The sequence below is a fragment of the Phalacrocorax carbo genome, chromosome 5 (genome assembly GCF_963921805.1).
Source record: "Phalacrocorax carbo chromosome 5, bPhaCar2.1, whole genome shotgun sequence".
NCBI lineage: Eukaryota > Metazoa > Chordata > Aves > Suliformes > Phalacrocoracidae > Phalacrocorax > Phalacrocorax carbo.
The window spans coordinates 30,661,209-30,687,083 of NC_087517.1; the positions used below are offsets into that span (position 1 = coordinate 30,661,209).

The 25,875-nt window shown below is 37.8% G+C and overlaps 1 protein-coding gene across 2 annotated transcripts in view; it reads right to left on the bottom strand.

Annotated features, from left to right (window-relative positions):
- The window catches only part of BMPR2 (bone morphogenetic protein receptor type 2), a 114,229-nt gene that overhangs the window by 27,674 nt on the left and 60,680 nt on the right, over positions 1–25,875 (bottom strand). For both annotated transcript variants that reach the window (XM_064451857.1, XM_064451858.1), the window contains 2 exons: positions 1,127–1,237; positions 531–622 (listed from right to left, as the gene is read on the bottom strand). In XM_064451857.1, coding sequence (XP_064307927.1) covers positions 531–622; positions 1,127–1,237 — 203 coding nt within the window. The remainder of the gene's footprint in view (positions 1–530; positions 623–1,126; positions 1,238–25,875) is intronic.

Below are 25,875 nucleotides of genomic sequence, written 5' to 3' on the forward strand. Positions count from 1 at the left end.
CAAGATGAGCAGAAAGTTATGGTTGGCCTCTAGTTACCATGGAGACAGAGTACCCCACTGTGAAGAATGACTATACATAAATGCACCACTACTGAAGTATACTGCCCTATCTGCAGTAAATTCTGCATTCCAATAGCGTTAACTAAAGTGTTTCAAATTACTACAGTAGGATACCCTACTTAAAGTGATCAGCGTCAAGCAAAAAGATGGTTCTTTTGACACAATGCTGAAATACAGCACATACCAATTTCCCCCCTTACCTCTCAGTATTTAGTATTTTCTTGTCAAGGTAGAACATGTTCCAGCTAATACCAACAATATTGCTAATAAAACCAGGCAAAACGTAACTGCAGTAATCTTTTTTTATTTTTATTTTTTTCCTTTTAATTTCTTCTTTAAACTGTGATTTAGAAGAAAACATTAGAGAAGCACTGTTACCTTTATTTCTGTAACTATACCTGGGAGATGACATGACCACAAGTGTTATGTTGGATAAAAATGAAGGTTAAGAAACCAAGTTGAACATTTACCTCCAGCAACTTTAGATTATCCAGATCCAATGAGGGCTCTGATGCTGCTGCCTCCATCATGTTCATGCTGTGCAAACCTTGTTTACGGTCTCCTGTGAAAGGGGGTGGGGAGGCAATCAGACAGTTTCCCTTTTTTGCCATGTGACAAGTGAAAACAATACAACTTACCTGTGACTTGGCAGAAATACACACTGTAGGTAAGGACATACCAAATAAAAAGGAATCCTGTAAAATCTTCTCTGAGCCAGTAAAATCAGCAGTGAAGGTGCTGATAGCTACAATCTTAAGGCTATCTGCTACACAACTATTTTTATAATTGAATGTCACTGGCAATAACTGTAAAGCATGTTCACAACCTCACTTAAGCTGTGCTGAGTAGAGGATTTGCTGAAGAAAAATAGGTCCCAAAATGCCAGCTCGGAGAAATCATAAATCTCTCTGGACTGTTATAAAATGGATATTACCATAAAGTGTCAGAGGAGAAAGGGGAGCATTATGTACAAACATATAATAGGGACTGGGGGAAACAGGAGACATAAGTATAAATTTGAGAACTAATCAAAAGAACAATTAAAAAAAGGGTTGTAAAACCTTACCTGCAAGCATCCTGTATCCAAAGAACAGAGCAGCAATCAAAACAGCCAGTACAGACACAGATGCAAGGGCAATAACTATTGTCTCATCTCGATGAAAAGAATGAGAAGAATCTGAAAGAAAACAAGATGAAGACTCTTTAATTGTAAATTTGAAGGAATCAGCACTATAAAACATGTCATTGTTATTACGATGATGAAAAAAAATGTACTCTGGATTGTAAGACTGCACTAAACTCTTCTTCCTCTTAAAATCTAGGCACAGCAAAAGAGCTGATCAGGTCAAAGACAGCTGAGTGCACATTCTTCCCTTGTCACCGTAGAGAAGGGCACCAACAGTAGGTGAATCTTCTTTCTAGCTGGCAAAGTCCAGCCCAGCTGTACAAGGCTGAGTTGATGCAGTCCTGCTCTGCTACCTCTGCCTTAACCCAGTTGACTGGTATGGATCAGGTCTGTGACTTTTACAAGTTGGTGTTTGTTTTTTTTTTCCTAGAATGAACATACCAAAAAAAGTTTGCTAATAATGCTGAAAATGTGATGAATACCAAATGTTTTGTATTCAAATATCTACAACATACATTAGATACAAATCCATTTATGCAAATATATAAAAATATTTTTGGGTTTTGATTTGTTTCATGTCAGCGCTCAGGTAATTTTTAGCATAATTCTCACTCCTTAATTTGCAAAAAGAGAGACACATCACAGGCTGCAGCACAGTATCACGAAACAGCAATAAAACACTAAACAGAATTAAATAACTAGTTTTATTGAGGCTTTTTAAAAATAACATTTGATTTTTGACAAATAGAAGTATCTTGTCTTTTTCTTCCAGAGGGGGAAGAAGTTTTCATGAAAAAATTTGTTAGTGTCTGGAATGGTTAGCTTAATGCTTCTCCATGTCAGACCCCAGTCTCACTTCTTGCAGGCATATAAAAATGCAGCCACTTTAATATAAAAATTTATTACTGCAGATATTCCTCTGATGTCAGAATCACTGGAATGTGGCACTACAAGACCTCATTTACTTTGGCTTCAAAACCAGGTTTGGGAACTATGTTTAAACTTGTCTTATATATTGCTAAAAGTACTCCTCAAAAGACTGTAACGAGGCCTAACTATGCTAAAACCACAAAATATAAAATGCACCCAAGGCTTAAACATTGGGTAAATTTTTAGGAGGGACTGAAATACAAATTATCCCAGTCTATACTAGCTGAATAAACTGACAAATTCACTTTGGTTGAACTGCATTTAAAAGAAATTAAAAGTGATTCACTTGCTCCAATTCCCAGTGTGGATAGACACAGGAGAACCAGATAAGAAGAGAAAGCAAATTTGAAAGACAACAGCTTCCATTTTTACATAACCATAATGGTAAGAGGAAATAATAAAAAGCTGGTAAAACAAAATACCAGAGAGCTTCAGCTGTGACAGAAGTATGTGAAAAATTACCCACCAAAAAGAACATGCAGTTTATATCTGATAAACCCTTTAAATAAAAGGGAGCTTGTGATAGTTATTATACCATCTAATTTAGATTTGTTCCGTCAGAAGAAATATCTTCACTACTGGTTTTGGTAAAATAAGTTTCACTAAGAGAATAAGCTATTGCCCCAGAGCACAATACTGTGGGATAAGAGTTGTGACTTCCATTGTGAGGAGATTAAAAGATACATGTTACAATTCTAATCTAAATTATGACTTCAAAACATACGCATACATATATATTAAAAAACACATCATCATGAAGGAAACTGTTGCATCATACAAAGCTATATTAAATACTACATGAGTGCAAGAAGCTGAATAACTGCTGGCAAGGAAATGGTAATTCTGACTTTCATATTTCTGTGCACAGCATTTATATTTTAGTGGCTTATCCTTTAAAATATATATTAAAAGTGGTGGGTTGTGCACCGGTTCAAGATAGTGCCTAGCATGTACTAAGAAAATGCAGGTTTTGAGGGGCTGAGCTTTCTACTATAATTTCAGTTGTATTTTCTTTGACCACACAACTAGGGTGCAGCTATTTACAACCTTCCCATTGCTAAATATACAGTAATTGTTTCCACCACTGCCTGCCAAACGCTGTCTAATGCCTAAGTTTGATTGTTCTACTTTAGTTCTTCTCACAATCAAAGGGTTAACAACACGTCTCCATCATGAGGGCCCTCCTCTACCCTGGAACAGGATTTTGCTGTTCCTCCACTCCTAGCAAGGCCCAGGGCAAGGGCATCCTGAGGAACACGGTTGTTCAGCAGCTCTGGCTGCATTGGCACACTTGCTTTTTCTCCCATCAGAAGCTTGTGAATGGTGGCATTATGCAGGCTGAAGAGCTACTAGAAAATCTCCAAATAACAACATTTGGTGCTGATCAGCAGTAGAAAAATATGCAGAGAAAAAGGATCGTTGCTTTCTCATTCCATGATGGACCATCCCCTCTGGGGGCTCTTTACCTTTAGTGGGTAGCTGTGCAGCTGCCAGATAACCTCAGAGAACTTCCCTGGCCTTAAACAGGAAAGAATGTTTTCCTTTTTTTTAAAGCAAAGTTGTTTCTTAACATATCTTAGATTGGCTTATCTTGAACTAATTTTTAATTCTTATAAACATTTTAAAGTAATGTTGTCAACATTCCAACAGCCAAGTCAGTCCTACAGCATGAGTTACTACTGTCAGGTTGTTGAGCAACATTTATAAATTTAAGAATAAATACAAATTTCTTAATAAGTGTAACTGAACATCTCAATGGAGTGGTAATGTGCAGCTCAAAACAATATGAGTGGGTAAAATGCTGCATATGATGGTCAGTCATTTCCCAGCAAGGACAATTTTACTATCTTATTCTTAGAACTACATAAAAAGAAAAACACAAGACACACAATGACAAAAAGCCCAGATGGCCCCCAAAACCCCACAAAAAGTATTATTTCTATCTGCCCTCTATTTCCTTTGTATGACTAATAACTTTTGATGTTGTCAGATTATCAATCTTAAAGAGAACAAAAAGAATACGTCACTTATCGACCCAGTTTTAAAACCTTCCAAAGCTTAAAAAGACTCTTATTAACTAATTCATTTTTTCAGTCCATCTCTTTCTTTGGATGTATTTCATCTTAGCCTTTTACACCAGCTGCTGACTTGCCTTTAAATGGCTAGATGAGAAATGCTAACAAAGCCAAAAACAGATAGGACCTCTTAAGAGGTTCACATTTCCTCATTTATCTACTTTTAAGTAAAGTAATACATATTTTATATACACATATACATATGCACACAAGCCATATTTCTCTTGGTATTATTTGGAGATGCATTGTAACTAACTCACCAAAAGGCACATCAGTGTGGGTCAATAAAAGTAATTACTGACCTTTAGAAAGCAAGGAACTTTCTAAAGAAGAATATAAAATACACACATACATAAATTTATTTTCGTGTTTTCTTCCATGAACTTCTAGTCCTGTCTGAAACAACCATGAGTCTTAAGATTAGGAAATTCAATATAGAAGTTTAGTTGATATTGCACTTCCCATCAGTAGCTCCAGATGTATCACAGAGCACAAACAAAATTTTCTGAAGTAAGACTTTGTTGGTCTGAAACTGTTAACAATCCCAGTCCCATATCAATGGACTCCGCTTATAAAGTTTATTTACACCGACAAGACACATGCCCTACAGCTTCCGTATTTTTTCATCACGTCATAGGATGAGCTGACTTTAAGCATGTATAACTACTATTCAACAATCTCGTTCGAGTTTTCAGGTTCATTACCAATATTTGGGTATTTCTTTAGTGACCAATATAAATTGAATGAAAAACAAACTATTCAACACTGGCTTCAAATTTCAGACCGTGAACACTGGTGTCTCAATATTATTCCCAAATCAAAGTATAGCATAAAAAACCCAATAGCATATGCTGAGCAGAATTAGTTGCAGACTCTAGAAGATCCAATTATTAATTAGTTGACTGCTGTGCCAAATTCTACCCACACTTGTACACAGAAGATATCAGCAAAGCTTGCTCAAGTTTGTGTTACTGTAACTGGAAGCAGAGTTTAGCATAGCTGCTTACTATTTATATGCGAGGGTTTTATTTCCAACTTCCACTTAGACTCCCTGATCTGAAATAAAACCTGCCAAAACAAAAAGTTAAAACCAACAGAAACTGTACTAAGGCCGAAAACTCCTTAAGAGCCAACTTCTTATCCCACTTGGATGGGAAAGGGAGAGCACAGCTCACAGGGCCACCAACTCTTCAAGCTGCAGTGCGAGGATGCCATTTAGAAGGCACTGAGCACGTACATGCTTCTATCATGAAACATTTCCCCCAGGAATTCCGATACTAGTCAACATTTTTCTGAAGTCCACCAATCCCATCACAATGAAGTATCACAGCAAACAGTGTAACGGTCTTAGGTTTTGGTTTTTGTATTTGTTTTAAATACGAAGAAGAAACAAAGCACGACTCATTAAAACAGAGACGACCTCCTTCTGGCTGGGGAGCAGCTGGTAACCAACAAGTCACCGTTCCCAGAAGCGCCCTGACCTCACCATCAATAAAGAGCTTGTTTTCGGGTTCCAAAAACCCAAGTACAACAGCTCCTGTGTACAGCGAGAATTTTGTCAAAAGGTACACACAAATAACTGAGAACTTATTTCAGAGCAAACTGTGAAGGGGAATGCTTCTAGTACTCGGTCAGAAGTGACTCATCTGGCTAAACCCAGCCCTGCACTTTGGATACTCCCTGCAGGCACTTCTACCACATTAGGAATTTCTTTTCTCAGGCACCACTGCCATAATAATTTCCAACACTTATACAATATCTTCGGTAAATTAGGTTTTTAAAATTAAGCTTCCATATTGCCACATGTGGAGGTTATCTACCACTGCCTTCCTAACCCTCCCCAGGAATGACACAAAACAAAGAATGCCAACAGTGCTAATGGCATCAGGAGGAATAATATTTTTCCTTCAAATTAACTTTTCCACTCTAAACATAAACTTGTAATATTAATTAATGCAAAAGTATTCCAATCTGTGCCCATGTTTGAAAAAGCTTCTTTTCTCTGTAATTTAACTTTCAAAAATGAAAGCCTCTTTTGTATGCTTTCTGTCTCCATACTGAAAAATTAGCATTTATCCTATTACCAAAGAACATTTTCAGAAATCAAAGAAAACTGAGACAAAACCAGGTAACAACAGCCAACAGCAAAAGAGTCTGTAAACATTACAGGACTCTTCCCCGGGAGCCAGAAAGAAGATGCGTGATTCCTGTATCTTCCTTTCCCATCAGCAAACACTGTGAACCTGCAGACAGCTATCCCCTTAGTTCCCCCCAACCCAATTTACCTTCCCTCTGCAGCCAGCCCAGATAAAGCCCACCACTACCAATGTTACTCCATCAGATCAAGCACCAGTCTGTCCTGTGGAGGTAAAATATTCCAGCCTGGTTCACAAACTGTGAGGAACCCATGCAGAGTTTTCACATTTCCTACTTCACCGTTACTAAAATTACACAGTATGAATGAGGAGAAGGAAGGATAGTCTCCTTCCTATAGCAGCTGGACGCTGTCCTGAAAACTCCTCTCTACCACAATACCAAAGGTGCTACACCGCGATGGCCAAAGAGCTCCCTGGGACACCACAGGGATCACTGTTATATACCTTAAGACAGCCATGAAAAAAGGCAGTGAGTGTTAGCCATGCTGCAAAACTAGGAATCACCTTGGGAAAAAATCTCATTGTGTAATTAAAGGCTGTATCACAACACAAATGCACACAAGAAGATGGCCTTAAAAACTGTGAAAGCAAAGACGTTGTTTCCTTCTAATATTTAAATGTTTGAATATGAAACCTGAGGCTTTGAAATGTTGTTTCAATTGCATATATTTATATGGGGGAGATAATATAATAAAGGACATTTGCACATAAATTTCCACCAGATCTCTATATTGCTATTAAAACTTTTAATTCAGTTTTTTAGAAATCTGCCTATTCTTCATGTAAATGACTCACAGCTGTGTATCTGTCACACAGTAGTAAATAATTCTAGAAAATATGTGTATTTAAGTTTAGATAAGCATTGCATAAAAACATTTTAGAAAAACATACAATTCTTCTATATAATAAAAATCAGTTTTAAAAATTATTACCTATATTCCCACAGAATTTCTGGTATCAACACATATCAGAAGCCAAGTGGTCTTACAGTTGATAGGTACCGAAACATTAATATTTCTTTAAATTGCCATATCACCAAGTAAGTAGCAATGTTAGTCTCCAACAAATAAGGAAAACACCATCCTCTAACCTTCACAGCACAACAGTAACACCTAATTCTTCAAAACAACTACAGCTGTATGGACTCTGATCAAAGTCAGTAAAATTACACAGGGACTCAAAGATCTGCCCATACAGATCGCTTTAAAAAGAAGCAGAGTCTTCACGCCATCCTACAACTATTTCTTTGATGTGATAGATTCAATATGTTCATTGCCAATCTGTTGCAAAAGTTGCTTTTCCATTAAGGAATCTTAATGATACTGAGGATGAGATCAGAAGCATGAGGGAAACCTTACTGTTCAGTCAGCAGCACAGCACGAGACGGAAGGCTGAAGCGTGGGGGCAAAGTGGCCTTCAGCTGCAGATGACTGCAAATATGCTCTGCAGACTGGAAAAGTGACTTTTCAAGTATAATTAACTCTACTTGCTTTTAAAGTAATTTCTTTTCACAGTGGCCCTGAACAGCTTCCATGATAGCAGTAAGATCTCTGTCCTTTGAAAAAACAAAATCAGCAGCCTTTTCCAAGGGCCCACAGATCTCAATCACAATCTGTTTATCTGTTCCGTCTACACACCGCTTACATCAAGCATGTCCTAGGAATCTTCTACAAAATGTAAAATAAGCCCTCAACCCTTACTGCATTCTGGCAGCACATTCCAACCAAACCAAAACACCTCATCAGGTCTTTTTTCTCCTCTTTTATGGACAGTAATGAACATTTCTTTCCAACCAACCACTACCTCATTCCTGATCCACTGTCCCACAGCAAGAGTTCAGTCTTCATCACGCTAGAGCAAATGAGAAGAAAGCCTCCAATATAAACACTATACCAAAATGACTCAAACTATTTTAAGTAAATCTTAAATTCATTCAGGGCAGGAAAGAAAATGTGAAAGGAAAAAAAATAAGCAGAGAACTTGTAACAAAGAAGTTAGTAGCCTTTAGGATACCACGGACATAGGTCAGACTTTCATATATGCAAATGAGAATCCCAATCACACCTTCTACACCAATTTAACTGAATGCATTTAAACCCACATTTTTAGTTAAGCTGGAACTACAAGGTTGGAGCACCTTAAAGTTATATTCTACAGATCTCTACAATGAACTCCAGCAGGAGCTATCGCCAGTTTTCCATTAAACCTATGCATAGCTAAGAACGATGGAAGGAAAAAAATAGCATTTCCTAAACAACTTTTGACATTCACCTAAGCTTTTATAGGTGCATGTTTTAAAACAACTATTACCCTAATTCTGATTTATGAGCCTGTAAATTTTAAGTGAGGCTACATCCTTCTGTAAGCGCTTGACAAATTATTACTAAAATTAAAATCCACGTCCAAATTCTGTATTAGTATAAAATTTAACTATATGGTACCTATCAACGTAACCACCTTCAATACTTAAACCAAAGTTAAGGTAAGGAACACTATTTCACATACAATTTTTGGAGGCATCTGAATGCACAAGGAAGTTAGTAAGGAAACTTCTGTGGAAGAATACTGAGCGGTCCGTGCTCAGGCAGATGTAGAACGCAATGGGAACTGTATTTTTTGTGGGAGATGGTGCAACTTAAAATAATCCTGGTAACCAGTAACCCTAAGGCAACTTTCATAATTGAAAACGGAAGTGTTTTCCCTGGGCTTAAGAGCAAATCCCTGGTTTCTAGTCTATTGGATTCAACAAAGCAGAAAAATTGCACTTAGTTCCAATCATTCCATTGTTTGCAGAAAAGATTTAAACAGTCACTAATGTTTCCACTTCGCACTTAGCATCATCGTATTGATTTTAACTTTTTATATAAACTCTCATATACTTGTTATCATGAAGTGTCCTTTATGATGCATCTTTTCATGTTTTTGCCCACATCAGGAGAACTAAAATTTTTATTCATTTTTCACACCATGACATTGCTGTATGGAACCTGGGCTGTAAGAAAGCACCAGACTCTCATGAGACTGGCAGTAACATCACAACCTGGCAACGATGCATCACAGATCCTGTCTGCCTCCTCAGAGAATGCCTCAAAACACCATACAGCTTGGGCTGCAAAACTGATTTTCCATAACATGCTCCAGAGGAATGCTGCTACAGCTAGAAGTCAGTCATTTGTGATGGCAGTTTCAGTAGGCAGACCTCTCAAAACCTGCTGTCAGAAACACAGTTTGTATTTGAGCTTTCTGAGCTGTCTTGAAGAGGAGGGCTCCCTCACTGCCCCTGTGGCCAGACGGTCTGCGGGGTGGAATCCCTGCTGGCACCTTCACCCTCCTCTGGGGTACCAGCTGCCACCAAGCACCTGATCCGGAGCCAGGCTGTGTGTATTAGATTTGCCTTTTTTGTTTTGAAAACTGAAGGCTGCACTGATACATGAAACTTGAAAATTAAGCATGTGTGGTAATTTCTTTGGCAGAGCAGTGGATTATGCAATTCCTAATGGCACTTTCTTTGATGACTAGATACAGAGAAGTGAATTAGCAGCTTGTCATGTTTGTACAGAAGTAATTCCTGAGCTGGAAGAAAGCCAACCCAACTTCTCTTTCTGCCTTTTCTCCTGTGAGTGGCGGCATCTTCAGTCAGTGTAATTTCTAACACTCCTGAATTGACCCTTATAGTCATGATGTATGTAGAATGAATAGCAATTCAAAAACAAAACTAAATTTTTCCCTATATGCCAATAAATACTTGGTTACTATAGAGGTAAGAGAAACACCTTGCTTCTATAGGCACACTGCCTTTTAGTGCACCTCAGTCTTGCCTTCAAGCTTAATGGAAAGCTAATTCAGGCACCTAACTACATACTGGGGACATCATCTATATTGAAATAAAATAATCAGAAAAATGTTTTTTTAAAAAAAGGCTGAAAAACATGTTTACATTATCCCCTTATACTGATCTTGGACCAATGGGACTTCCTCCTTATCAAACCAAACAGTAACACCAGCTTTAACATAATGGCACTCTTCCAGCCTCTGTAAAAACACTGGATCAAAAAATGTATGCACTGCAGTGGAAAAAAAAGAATACTTCAGAAAGTTTCTTTAAAGCTATTTTAAATTACTTTAAAAACAACAGGCTCAATAGCTAAATATTTCATGTTTGTAATATTCCCAGGCACTAAAAATAGAGCCCCAAAAATGACATCAAAACACTAAAATGTCTATTTTTATATGGGTGAACAAACAAATAAAACCCCCCAACCCCCAAATCTTTTAGAAAAGGCAGCTCGGATCCCACGTGCCTGTATTTTTTGTGTTCTCAAGAGTTCCGAAGCCCAGGAGTGCTGCCTACCAATCAGTCGCACTCTCCTCACTCCCACAAACCCACGTTCCCCCCTTGCCAGCAGCTTCCTTGGTGGGAAGGCTGAGCCAAGCCCAAGTAGTGCAGGGCAGCTGGGCCTGTCCAAGCAGGCGCTTGCTGCATGCACCCCGGAGGAGCGCCAGGTGTCTGTTTACAGTCAGCAGAGCCAGCCATGGTGCAGAGGCATGATGCTGCTGCCAGCTCTGAGTTCCCTGCTCCTGCATGGGCAGGTACATGGAGGACTAATGTCCTGTCAATAAAGCTGCACACCTCTGACTGATGTTCAGGAATATTTTTTTTCCTGTCAACCTTAGCAACAGCCAATGAAATATGAACTGATTTAACAGATGTGATTGTATGGGGTGTTTATTCCAAAATAATTTTCCTAAATATGCCATGAAATCTGAATTATAGCACAATTTTAGGCAACTAACCTGTTCAAATGAAAACCCAAGATCAATACAAAGAGTTAAGATGAGAATGACTTGTGACAAAACCTTTCATTACACTTCCTGTTTATGTCCTAGTACTTTAGATTTAATGTCCTAAATCAGCTTAATACTGTAATCCTCAAGTGTAGCAAATAGTTCAGTACTAAAACTTAGCTCTTCCTACTTTCTTTAATTCAAGAACATTTTTCTAGACTTTCAGTACAACTCAGTATAGCATACATTCTTATACACAAAACATTTTGTAATTTTAAATTTGAAGGCATGTGCTACAGAGCTGTGAGTTAAACCTCTGACATTTTAGAAACATTCATGGTTACTAAAGTCTGTGTTTGTCTGGCTAATGCCAATTCAGACAACATCCGAGGTACTCCAAAAGGTATGCATCTGCTGCAGGTCTTCCTATCATAGTTTAGAAGGACAAAGTCTAACATGAAAGCACGTTTTCCCATAAATCCTCCCTCATACTCTCCTGTTTTTCCTAGTCATCATCTCTACATCACCATATAATTTCTAGCTTTTACCAGATTCTCTTTTTAGGACACAAAAAATATTTTAAAAGTCTTTTGTAACTTTAAGACAACAATAATCATTACATTTCCCCACCCTCTAACATCCTACTGGTTGATCTTACCAGGTATTTCCCAGATGAAATTATTGTTAAGGAATTGAGTGATGAAGCAGAAAGCAGGAATTTGGGACCAGCCAAAAATCCCCCTCTGCCTCACTCCAGGGTCCCCAAGGAATGCAGTGAACAGTATCTTCCCTTCTTTTCCTCAAGATCTTAGGCACTCTCATTCAGTCAGCACCAGTGCCTCTCAGTCTATCACTCCCGTTCCTCGTTCAGCTCCCATCCAGCACACCACCACCACTGAAGACACTGCTCTCCCTCTGCTGCAATCCTCTGTGTCCATGCCACTGAGTGGAGGCAGCCATGGAGCAGCTGAACTTCTCGTGGTTCCTGCGGAAAGCTGTCTCTCCTCACCAGCTGAGAGGCCTTAGCAGGGGCTATTTTCCTCTATCCCTATCCTTGCTTAAATGAAGATTCAGCTGGCTCTGGGCAGGAAGGACCTCCTTCTCAAAGTAGGTCTTCACAGACAGGAGATACAACTATTTGGAGACATCTTTAAGCAGAAGAAAATTAAGGACAGAAAAGGCTGTGGAAACCTGAGAAGCCCAACAGAACAGTCCGGAGGAGACAGAGACACGGCCAGCACTCAGTGGGGCAGAAGCTGAAACAGTGTTAACAGCCTGATGAGGAGAAGGGCTTTAACCTCAGGAGGACCCCAACAAGATCAATAGTCTCCACTGAAACGCAGCTTCTGTTTCCAAGGCTTCAGCTGGAGTGCCCTTCTTCAAACAGACAACGGCATCTTGTATGAGGGCACAAGAGTGTCTATGTTAGATATGTGTAAGTGCATTTTCTTCCCTAAAGGAAACAAAATTTTTCCAGAACTGGAAATGTACAGCAAAGAGAAACTCAGGTTCTGTTTCTGGCTCCGACACAGAATAGCTTGATCTTAGGTAGGTTACTTTGTTTCTTTGTGCTTTATGTTAGCCACTTACATAATGGCGAAAACAGTACCTTCCCTAACTTCAAAGGTTATTCTGATTATTTTGCAATAACATGAAGATGAAAAAGGCAATAATGATAAATAGTAATCCTTAGTTTGCACTTATGCAAAATCCTTCTACGTATCTAAGTACTTGATTTCAGATTAAATACAGACACCGTTTGATGTTCATATCTTGCAGCACAAGTACCAGCTCAAGCATCCCTTGCCTCCTACTCCCAGGTGCCTGTTCCAGCCCAGCGGTGCCCTGACAGCTGTGCTGTACAACCGCAGTTATGCTGAACAGGGAACTGGGTACAAAAGCCAACGGGGGGGAACCCATGGGAGGGGACTAAGGACGATATCTAGGGCAACACGCCTGCCAAAACTAATACACACCAATCAGGTACAAAGGCTGACATCAAAGCTATCAATTCATGTTACACCGTGGGTATATGAGAAATACAGCTGATTTCACTTGTATAACATGTTCTGTCTGCCCTACGGTAACAAACTTGTTTCAAACCAGAAGTATTTCAACACAAATCTGAATAGGTCAGGGCAGACATTTCATAATCCTATGGAACTGATTTGCTAACGATGTTGGAATCTGCGTGATTGCTAGATTTATTTCACAGATTGAATAAAACTTTTACATGTTGAATGATACAGTTTCTGTAATGGTTCTATTTTAAACATATTTTCAATGTAGTTAAAATCTTTCTTACATCAATCCCTGAAGTTATCAGAGCCCTGAGTATTGGTTTCAGCTGTTTTAATGACACTGTAAAATTAAACTGTAAGACCGAGACTGATATCTTCACAAGACACCTATTTACACAAATACTGTAGAAATTAGAATGGGAAAACCAGCGTTTTAAAAAAATGAATTCAAAGAAGGCTTCTGTCAATCTGGTTTACTCCAATCCTGAGTGTACCAAGAAATCTTGTTAAATGAATGGCAAAAACCTCAAGTCCCATTAAACAAATAAGCCTTTTTTGCGAAACAACAAAACAAAATTAAACTTGAGACTGACTCCTTCCTGACAGGTGTTCCTGCTTTAACACATCACAAAATACAAGCAGTCATAATCAAAGTTTTCAAAGAACTCTTCTGGTTCCCAACTGGACACCACCAAAGCACTTCTAGATTACAGCAAAGACACTGTGAAACTTGCCCACTTTTAACAGATAGTTGTTTGGTGACCCAAAGTTTAAGACACCCCCAATCACTGGTCTTCTGAAATTTTTTGCCTATTCTCATGTAATTCTTAGAAGAAATCACATTTAAGAATAGGCAATTCTATAAGATCCATTGAAGTAAAAATGCATAACCAGGACAAAAATGAGGATTTATGATTGTCAATTGGAAGGGAAGACTTCAATCAGCTTTACACCTTCAGCCTGCACTACAGTTTAGTGGTTGGGTTTTTGTTTGTTTTCCTTGCTTATCCCTTCTAACAATTTGCAGGTAATCACATCGGGTATGCCTCTGAGCAGGTACTGTCCTATTATCATTTTAGACACGAGTTCTGTTTCCCAATCCTCTCAAAAAGGAAATCCAAGTGATATGATTTCTATGATGCTTACAAAATACACTTTCTATTTTTCTTCCTAAACTTTCCTTTGCTGTAAGATTTCAAAACATGTCAGGAGCTCAGTTCGCTGCAATAATGTAGCAAGTTGTCAAGTACTTGAGCACATTTCTACCAACAATTAAAATATAGATACATGGCAGCTGTAAGCTGATACTCAAACTTCAACAGGCATTTGCAAGTACATATTTGCTTCTCAGAGGTAAAAAAAAAAATGCAGCTAACAGCACCTACTGGTCACTATTTTATAACAATCTAGAATGAATAGAAAAGCCTGCCTTCCAACTTCATTTCAAGGGCTCCATCATAACAGTGGCTCGCAGCATGCCAATAGCACTTTTGGGAATGAGACACTGCTAGTAACGTAACCCATTACAATGATTACAAATACATTAATGCAGTGAAGAAATGCACGACATGCTTCTGGCATCACAGTGGCACTGAATGTGCTACGCTACTCATTGGGTCCTGCTTAAGCAGAAACTGTAAATGACTAAAAGTGATAATTTTGATTCTTATACAGGCTGTTACAAAAATCTCCAAATGTACCAGTTTATGCTCACCTACAAACTCAGTCATTAAGTTAGCCTGGATTTGTGCAGGCATAAAATGAACATGTCTCTGATGAACATTAGGTGAAATATGATCTCAGCTAATTAAATACTTAGGTGCTGCGCTCCCCCGTACTATAGGAAACTTCTGTTCCAGAGCAAACATAACATCTTGACCACATAGCCAGACTCTTAGTAAATGCAAGACTATGCTCACTTCCACTCCCTGCTCTGTGTAGTCTACTATAGATTATAATTCTACACACTAGCTCAGTGTAGGATCAAGTTCAGCAGAGTTGGGAGAAGCTATTCAGACTCTGGTACCTTATTTCACTTGGTCTGTTCTGGAATATTCAATGAAATTAAAGATTCACAATTTATGAGTTTTCCCCATTAGAAAAATTTAATTATTGTTGTCTTCATAACAGATATCTAATACTTCAAGAATATTGAGAACTTTCTCCCTGCAGTAGAGCTTGATGTTTTCTGTTTTAATTAAAATAATACTAATTTTTAAAATCCCATTTAACTTATCTGTAGAAAAGCAGGAAAAATAATGTTAGCATACCTGAGTGAACTATACAGTTGAAATCTCACATTAGTTTAAAACCTTTCCCCTTGATGCACTCTCTCCCACTGCCATTACACACTAACTATTCTCTTAGTGTTGGACAGAAGTAGTCTCCTATTTAACCCTCCAAAGCTGAGCAGGGTTAGCCCATATCTTCCTCAGCACTCTCTCATTGCAAGTGTGCCTGTACAAATAGTTTGCAAGAGCTGCAAGGCCTGTGGACAGCATCCCTCCCAGAGCTCCTGGCACAGCACTCAGGAGATGTGTAATGCTTTTGGTTTATAGCCTATATTTATTTCACCCACACACATTTTTAGTTTCCTCCAAAGATGCTATGAATGGCTCCGCAGCTGGGAGTGTCTAACGTAGGTGTGTACAGTGCTCTGCTCACCCAAACCTACGTGTGGTGGTGGACACTTCCCACCTTCATCTGTACAACTAACAAGTGCACGACTGATCTTCTGACAGTGCTGGTGAAGGCAGAGAAGTACACATTACTCTTCCGGTTATTTAAAAAACTTTTTCAAAAACCACTTTAAATATTATGTACAGGTTCATCTAACACTGACTTGTGGTGGTTTTCCATGCTTTATTTCACAGCAAGTTTTCTCTGCTGTCCTATAGCGTTGCGGAGCAGCAGTGTCTAGACCTGCATTCAAAGGAAGAACATTGCTAAGTGTAATTCACTGATGCTCAGTTAGCATCATCCATTTTGCTTTACTCAGTGCAATTATATCCTCAAAAAAATAGAAATAGAGGAAAACAGAACAGCAGTTAGAATATAACCAATTTGTATTTGCTGCAGTTTAGATGTCTACCTTTCAGGAGTTCATGTTGGTGTGAATACAGGTATTTTCTCCGCCCTTGGGGGTCCATGTCTCTCTGCCTGTCCGTGTCTCTCTGCCTGTTAATTTTTTAACGGGAGAAACAGAACTATGACCAAGCAGTAATGATCTTAGTGGCTCCATATAGATGGTCCAACTGTCTAGAGCACATACCAGCCTTGTGTTCCTTCAGACACATGCATCCACTTTGTGAACAGATCGATAGACAGGGCTCTGAACCATCACTCAAAGACAAATGTAACTATTTTGATTTGGCATAGGAAAAAAAATGACTGTCACTGCTACAGCTCCACACTTATATTTCCTGTTTAAGCGTTAAAAAAGTGAGAAGTGCTTTTATACATGGTGCAAGGATACCTTACCTTTCCTCAAATTATTTAGAGTTTTGAAGTCAATATGAATATCTGCAACAAGGAATTTTTTGCTAGTCTAAGAAAATATTTACAGGCCTGCAAGCAGTTTCTAAATGAGCCTCATGCCACCAGTCTGAAGGAAGGCAAAAAGCTGAAGGCTATTTAACATCATCCACAGATACCTCAGAAACTTTTAGGAAATAATTGGCCCTATGCCAAGAAACAGATATGCAATATTTTGCAGGCTCAAACTTTAAAATAAATGCATAAGACTATAGTGCTGAAACACTGAATCCACCTCACTGGAGCCTTCAAAGGAATTTAGAAGAACTGGATCACAAACTCCTATTCAGTCTCAATGCAACTTGGTATCAGCTATCTTAGAAAAAGAAGCCCTTCCTCAGACCTCTCAGAAAACATTAGATCTCTCTTTCTACTCTGAAACAATTAAAAAAATGTTAAGGCAATAGAAAGTCTTCACATCTCCCTCTTTCAATATCCTTCCTTGCCCTTAGAGATTGAATTTCTAGCTTCTCCCCATCAGACTTATCTGTATAGAAAATGTTTTTCCATGAATCAATTTTGTATGGAGGTATACTATACAAATTAACTGAAATAAGGTAAAACTCGTGTAAGTTAGTTTTTAAGGCTAATGAATATATTGATTTCTTTCAAATTATCAAATGTGTTACAGAATAAATATCTTAGTATCCCAAAATAAAACACGGATTATCAAAACAGACTTTTGAGAAAGAAATGTATGGACTGTCTACATAAATCTGATGATGTTCACTATTTTGAAAGATCCGTACCTATTCTGATATTGAAAGCATAGAAGCTAAATAAAAAATATTCTGAAGATTTCTAACAGCTGGCATAAAAAGTCAGATTTTCTATCACAAATTCAATCCCAATGAGAACTGCAACAAGGGAAGGTCACTGTCACACACAAAAATAGACACAACACTCAGTCTCCCAAGTCCAGCGGTTAGGTATTAGTGACCATAGCAACACAGTACTGTTCATTTTGTTTATTAAATACAAAACAGCAAAAACAATAATAATGAATGAATCAACCTCAAAACATGAGGAAGGAACAATCCCAATACTATCGTGGACAGAGAACAGAACTGCAACTTGACTGGGAAGAGTAACACCGCAAAAACTTCGAGCTAAAATGAAAAGACACAAAGAAAGACTAAGTACGGGTATACAGAAGTAGTTATGGATCGAGGAACTCTGTTTCATATAAGTCTCCTTATAATATTTCCATGAATTCCTCTCACCCTAATCTGCCCTATTAACAACTTTAAGCTTTCCTGGTTATACAACCAACACAAATGCAAATAGACTTTTGGTATCAACTTGGATCTCTGCTTGAAGGCCTTTCCATAGTACAATTACATTCGTGGGAATCTTAATCAAGATTTTAGTGAACATACTGTCATCATCTCCTGTTCCAACAGCAACAATAGCAGTTATTTGGTCTTGAAAGTGACAGCTTTGAAAAAAACTGCAGTTGGTGTGTAATTAGGAGTAACATGACCAGCAGCACACTGACACGACGCTTTCCTGCCTGCGTTGGTTCCCCTGGATGCTTTATGAACTCTTTGTTTTTCAAGCACATGGTTTCTATCAGCCAAAAAGCCAAAAGATCACCTCAGATCTACGCAACTTCAAAACAGCCCTGATAGCTCAGTTCTTCAGAAATAATGGAGACATCTACAGCCACGATGACACATGTCAGCAGCTAGATGCCCAGGTATGAAACTTCACATTCAGAATTAGAGTTAATCACAGGTTCACAATTCAAACACCTGAGGCGCTCACCTGATTTTGCCATTCACTTTATTAGTAAAAAGGCCATAAGTCTGTCTTCGTGAATAAAACAAATTTAAAACTCTGAACCCCAGCATCCATCCACATTAAGAGACTTTGTCCAATATGGTGGAGAGAAAGAGACGAACTATAGCTTATATCAAGTACAGCTCCTAACTGTTTTTATCCCAATAGAAGATGCTCCAACAGCACAGTTCTGAAAGCAATTTAAAATAATTAAAAAAAAAAAAAAATCACATAAAGAATAAGTATTTACTGCATATGACTGCAGCGCCTGCAAGCCAGACCCGACCCAGCAGCCTGGACAGCATGGTGCTGCCCCACAGCTTTTGCTCCCTGGCTTGGGGGAATGCGGCTATATCTGCTGCAGCCTCCTCCTCACGAGCCGCCTGACATCTAACTGACACAATTCCAGCTGTTTTGAACTCTTTGGCTACAAGTAATTCAAGTGTTCGTAGAAACAACTTATCACATTGCTAAAAATAAAATGTTTTATTTATCACCAGCTCCTAAGATTGTGCCATGTTGAAATATCATTAGTGTTTTACCTCCAGAGAGTGTCCTCTCTGAAGATGCGCTGTATGCTGTATCATAAAGAAAGGAGCCAGAAATCAAAGTATTGTATTGGATTTTCAGGTTCACAATATTTTCCAGATAAATAAAAAAACGTTACCAAAAAAGGCTCAAAAAGGAACAGTGATTAATGACCAACTCTGAGGAGCCAACATCTTTTAATCATCTCTCTGGACTTTCAGGCTCCTCTGAGGAGGCCAAGTTTCATTGTGCTGAGCTACAGATGCAACTCTGGTAAGACTGCAAAGCAGCTGGGCTAAGAGGGGGCTATTCTAAGTGCGTGCCAAATGCCAGGAACCGAAAAGCTTTCTTTCTAAATTTTATCAGTTCCAAAACTCAACAGGGTAAAACGTACTGGACAAAACCACAATATAGCATCAGATTTTTGTGAGCAAGCTTAAGCCCATAGGACAGAAACAAGTGAGGCTTATTGAAAATGTCTAATTAAGGAGCAAGAAGACGACATGAAAGGTTTTCCATGACCTAAACACTATTCTGCACAGATGGGCTTAATAGTACTGAACAGCCAATAACAGACCCAATATTTATAAGCAATCTTCTGTTTTGCACTTAACAGTTCCAGTCCCAGTCCCAAGCCTGCCTCTCGCTATGTCAGTAGTCTGTGGACAAAGACCCTTCTCACCATACTGTACTGGGGACAGACAAAAGCAGTGATAGGTACTGCCAGCTACTACTAATAAATGCCTGCCCCCACCCTAGCAGTGCTTTATTACTGAACTTTGCAGAGTTCTTGTTCCTTTTCATCTTAACTCTATTCATTTCAACACAGTTAAAGAAAACCAGAGTAGAGCCATGCTAAAAATCAAATATGAGGAACGCTACAGGATAGCATCGTGGGAAGAAGGGGATTACAAGAAGCAGCGTTCTCAGCAAGCCTAGCAGCTCCAGCCTGCCCAGGGAGACACAGCTGTAGCATTTTGAAGCTAATGCCTTCCATCAGGAGCTGCATCAGAGGAGAAGCCTGCGCACAGCCGTTTCTGCCACTCCTGCTCACTGCAAGAAGCATTTAGCATGGCAAGACAGGGAGAGGGAGATACCAACAAAGTTGATGTGAAAAGACATGTTGTTTGAAAAAGCACATGGACACAGAGAGTAAGACATTCACAAAACATATATGTGCATTTTAATTTTGCTTGGTAATGACTACAATGTACAGTAATTGGCTAATTCAGCCAGTCTATTTTGTTGAGATGAGTTACCTAACCACATTTGCAAGACTTCAAAGGAGAAATGCTTCCCATGGTGGTGTAGTCTTAACTCACCCTGAAGTGTTAAGATTTACACTACCCAGTCTTAAAATTTTTGGGATGGGTGGAACAGTTATTAGAAGCCTATTACTACCACTACATCAGAAAGCCTGTTGATCTAGAATGTCCCCAAAAAGTGTACAGACATGTCAATCTGCCTTCCAGAGAGCTCCTACCTATTTCTCAATTTATCTGGATTGTTAAATAGCAGTGTAGGGTTTGTTTAGAATAATGCTGGTTTTGTAGACATGTATTACATCACATATTGCAGCACCTGAATAAAAACATAAAAAGTATAGCATCCTTGCCTGTTCTCCATTTTACCTTATGATGAGGCAAAACAATTCCTTATCTACTATCTTTTTTAATTTACAGTCCAATTCTCTACTAATACTTTCTGAAAGAGTCTCATTCTTATGCATCTTACCTACTTTTGCCTTCTGTCTACAAGGCATTCACAAAAAAGCCCCAATGTGCATTGCTGCAACAGATATCTGTTAATTATGACATTGAATTTATTATACAACAATGAGAGTCAGACAGTGCTAATTCCCAGTAAATGGAAAAAAATGTATTTACTATATTTATATTACCCAATGATATTTGCAGATCTTTAAACTCTTAGAAAAGCATAAAACATACTAACTACAAGCAACCAATTTCCAGCAGAGATGCAAAATAGGTGCCTCAAGAACTGCACATGATACAGGAACTGTGAATCACCTATTTACAGATACTAGTTGGCTTAAAACATATGTTTTCATTATTATTGAAGGTGGCAAAAATCACTGATTATATTTCAGAAAATGGATGTTTCCTTTCTTCCTTCTAGACCTGAAACTCAAATAGAATATTTGCTGTGTAGTGCTACAAATATACAGGACACTTCAAAGATGACAAAGATGCAGATCAGACAGTTATATGAAACGAATAAGCTAAAAGTTATGTTCACATATACTTGAAGAACTGAGATCTCTAAGGACTCTAAAGCAAAATATTTTTAGCCTCTGAAAAAGCACAGTTATAGCTCCAGCACTTCACAAACACACTATTGCAATGTCAAGATAAAGATAAAATCCCACCTTGCATCCTAAAAGCTCTTTTTTTAGATTCCAACAGATTTTTAAGAGAACTTTGCAATGGTCCTTGTTCTCAGACCTCCAGGCCATTACAGAGTACTAATTCCTGCTGGCACAGCTCTGCAGTTAGCCTGCAGAGCTCTTCTATCAAGTGCATTCCCAACAGCAGTTTGACAAAGCAATAGGGAATGTACTCATAAAAAAACCAAGGGCTTTTTTTTTTTTTTTTTAAAGTAGTATTTGAACTGTTTCTCCTTTTTCAAATAAACATGTTTGTTCTTATTTTATTTAACACAGTTTTTAGCATTTTGTGGGTTTGGTGCATAACAAATCTTAAAACATTTCCATACATTTCCTAAGCATTCCAACCTCAGTGCAAGTAAAACACTCCAGTTTCCTCTTCCTGATTAAATGTTTCTATAACAGAAAAAATTTACATGTACAGCTTTCCATCTAAGTAGGCCTTGCCTTCACAGCTAACATTTTGTATTCAGATTCCAATTACACATCAAAGCTTTACTTTTAAATTCAGTAAAGATGCAAGTTCAATCTCAGGAGACTACAGTGTCTTGGAAGTTAAAACAAAGATTGTTGTTAGCTGCACTTTAAGAGATTCTGCTTTTGATATATCTATTTCTAATGAGAATCACTGAACTAAAGTTACTCGGCTAGCATTACCAGTTACCTTGGGTGACTTGCAAAACCTTCCACTGATTCTACAGCAACTAAGGCTTTCACCTGAATTTTCTATTCAACCTTCTATACTAATAGCTCTAATACTTTCTTTGTTCCCTGCAACAGCTTTTACTCCTATTTTTTCTCCCCTGCAGTAATCCACAATATTCTTACCTTTCCCTCAGTTGCAACAATACAAGAAATAGCCTTAATTAGCACATGTTTCCAAAACATTATCGCTAAGCATTTGTAGCAACATGTACCTTGTGTCAGGCACCCAGTTACTTCATTTCCTATAGCCAAATAAACAGCAAAAAATAACAATTTTTTAAACCTGCATTACATTTCAGACAGAAAGGCAACTGAAGGATCAAGAAAACACACTTTTGTCAATAGCTGACCAAAAATCCAAACTATTTAATCATTATATCATTATCTTAAAGAATTATTCCCAAGAAACCCCCACTTTTTGCTTTTCCTCTCTATTAGCTGCTCCACATATAATGTATTTTAACAGAGATACAGATTTAGAAATCTTCATGCACATTCATCTGTATCTCCTTCAGCGGTTCAGCGTCTTCATTTTCTACAGTGCCTTAAAATGATTTCTTAGGAGGCACAGTATCATTCTCTTACACCAAATAATTAGTTGTCTCAAAGTAAACTTTTTTTTTAAAAGACAGATATTAAGGCCCTTAATTACTGTCTTAATACTTCCTCTCCTGCCTTATAATACAATAAACGTACATTAACGAGATATGATGCCTCATCTCTTCACTGAAGGAAAGATGTGCCTGACTGAGTCCCTATCATATCAACAGTACAATTTCTAATCCTTGTGTGGATCAGTCCTCCATCTTTCAAGACAGAAGATCTGCCACCTTGCAAAAGTTTCTAATTTCCCCTTTGCTATACATCCAAATCACCTGAAAGAAAACATAGTGCAAGTAAGGGAAAATGCTTATTTACAGAGCATTTTCTTAGATTAGGCAGATCAGAAATGAAAGATGAGCTCAAACACTGGCTATGAACTTAGCTGATCAGATACTGCAAGCAGAACCTAGCTGAAATAAATGCATTTCAATTATAAATTAAAATCAGATTCTGCTCTCTGGAACAAAGCAATTCAAGATAACAACTGAGAGTTGAGCAGGGTTACAACTTTCCAAAATTAGCCTGACATGATCTAATTCAACTTCAGTGGGAGTTAAATTGGGCCATGTGCCCACAGCAACATGAGTAACTGCTGCCTCTCAAAAGCACTAGTTAAGTGAAAACTGTCTATTACTAACTTAATTAACCTGACCCTGCCATGTGCATTAATAATTACTTTTTTTTTAAATTGTAGCTTTCCTCAACATTTCCACATAATTCTGTGAGCACTTAAAGATAGACTTTTATATACATATTTTATATACGTAGCAAGAAGGCTGGCAAAGAAAGACCAAGGTGATACACTGGAAAGATAAACCCGTCTATCAGTGTTCTAGAATAAAGAAATACTAACTTCCTTTGCTGTGTGAGGCAGCTTATTTATATCCAAATCTCAGTGCTTATTTAATAGAAGTTTATAAATCCTCTAAAAATTGCAGCCACCATTTGTTGCTATGAGGAGAAAACCCTACATCATTTCAATAATAATATGTACCAGAAAGGCTCAACTGTTGCTGCCAGGGATTTTTCAGGCAAACAGATCACCTGTCATACAAAAATATATTCTTAACACTCAGTTGCTGTAAAATTAATTTATTTGCAGTGCCAGGAATGCAGCTGTGAGGAAAAATAATAATTAAAAATGGCTTTGTTGCTTTCATCTCAATGTTATTTTAACATGAATGTTTCATTACCGCAATATACCTATGATCAGTGTGGGAGATCATTTACCTCTTCAGCTACTTGAATTCTATTTAAATGGCCATTATGAATGATGATAGAACTAATAAATTTGTCTTCAGTCTTGGAATTTAGGAAACATTATGTAGACATAAGAGGCAGATATTTAACAAGTCTCAAAGGAAATACTTGACAAAGCCAATAGCATAAACACACATCCCAAAACATTTACCCAGGAAGCCATAGTTGACCCTTTTTAGGTCAAGTTAAGGGGTATATACACATACTGGGTGAAGTTAAGAGGGACTTTTTTTTTTTTGTCAATTTTTTGTGCAAAGCGAAGAAGGAAGAATAACAGATCTATTCACAAGTGATTTAGGAAAGCATAAGAAAGTATATTTTCCCCCAAAAGTGTAAGCTTAGGTTGAGGATGAGATGATGTTTTTGAACTCCAGTAGCTTCAAACTCCATAGGCAATCCTTCAGGTCTGAAATAAACACAATTCTCCAACCTCTACTTCGCCTGGCATCAGGAAACGAGTATCTGAATCTTTGCATTTTTAATACCTCCAGCCCGCGGGGTCTAGACTACACCCCATCCTACAGCATTTGCAAAATTCTAGCTGGAGGGACTAGCAACCAACAACTACTCAAATCTTCCTGGATTATCTTTAAGGCAGAAGGGAAGAGTATTATGACTACTCAGATGTATGATTGTTTTAAATTACCATCTGCATGTTAAGAAGCAGTAACGATTAAATTTAAGACTTCAAGAACCTGTTTGTCCTGAATCTTACTTTTCATTTTTATAAAAGTTTTGTTACAAGATAGGATGTATTTCTTATATTTATGCCCTGACCAAATATGAACTTAAAAAAAAAACAACAAACAAATCCCAAGGTATGCTATTCTACATGGCTATATCTACGAGATTAACATGTTTTGACATTGTAAGAGACAATAATGACATAAAAATTAAGTGTAATATTTAAAAGAAGAATTTATGTTTCATGACAACAATTTGTTATATTTAACATATAATAATATCTTATTAACTTTTAGTCTTCTTGAATCATTTATAGTCTAGCTACATCTTTCAATATACCACTGTTAATTGTCCTACAAAAAATTGCAACCAAAAGATCATATAAAGGAATTTTTTTATTCCTCCATTATTTTTCTGGATGGATTTATCTCAAGAGCCTAACAGTATTCTACTCTTTTCACAGATCCATCACATAGCTGCAAGGAAACATTTTTAAAAGAACACCTCCAATGTTCCTCCGTAATGAATTTTTAAATTGATTAGGTTCATCAGTAGTGTTTTCAGGTTCGGTTAGTTTTTAAACTATGGCTGATTCTCCACCTGTTGTTCCAGGAACTTTTAATTCTGGGTGATTTTACTGGAAATTGGCAGAAAAACAAATACTTAGTTAACTGTTGGCTGAATTCATCAGGCTTCATATAATTAACCAGACACTAGTACTGCTAGCTGCTTTGAAATTTACAGGATCGTAAATACAGTTCTAGGAGATCACATACCTTACTTTGTCATTCAAGAACTACTTAACATACAACATTTTTGATGCCTTACCAAAAAATATAAACAAAATAGTGCTCTTACAGTTCATTGTCTATACTGAAATAACCTTCTGCAGAAGATTTCCCATAAGACTGTTAACCTCTTTGATATAATAATCTAAAAGGTATAGTAAAACAGATTGCCACAGCATGTGCAGCTAGGCTTACTAGTGTCCTTAAAGCATTCTGACAACTTTAACAGAAAGGCTGGAAGAACACTCCAGTAAGGTATCTGGCAGGCAATTCAAAGCTTCCCAACAATTTCATAAATACTGACCTTTGCCAAAGCAAGAATTCTGTCCTCAATATTGAGGTGGCAAAACTAAATCTTACAGCACCAAAATGAGTTCTAGAAGGAGTCAAGAAGGCTGGGAAAAGGACTGTGGACACTCCAGTGTCTGGAA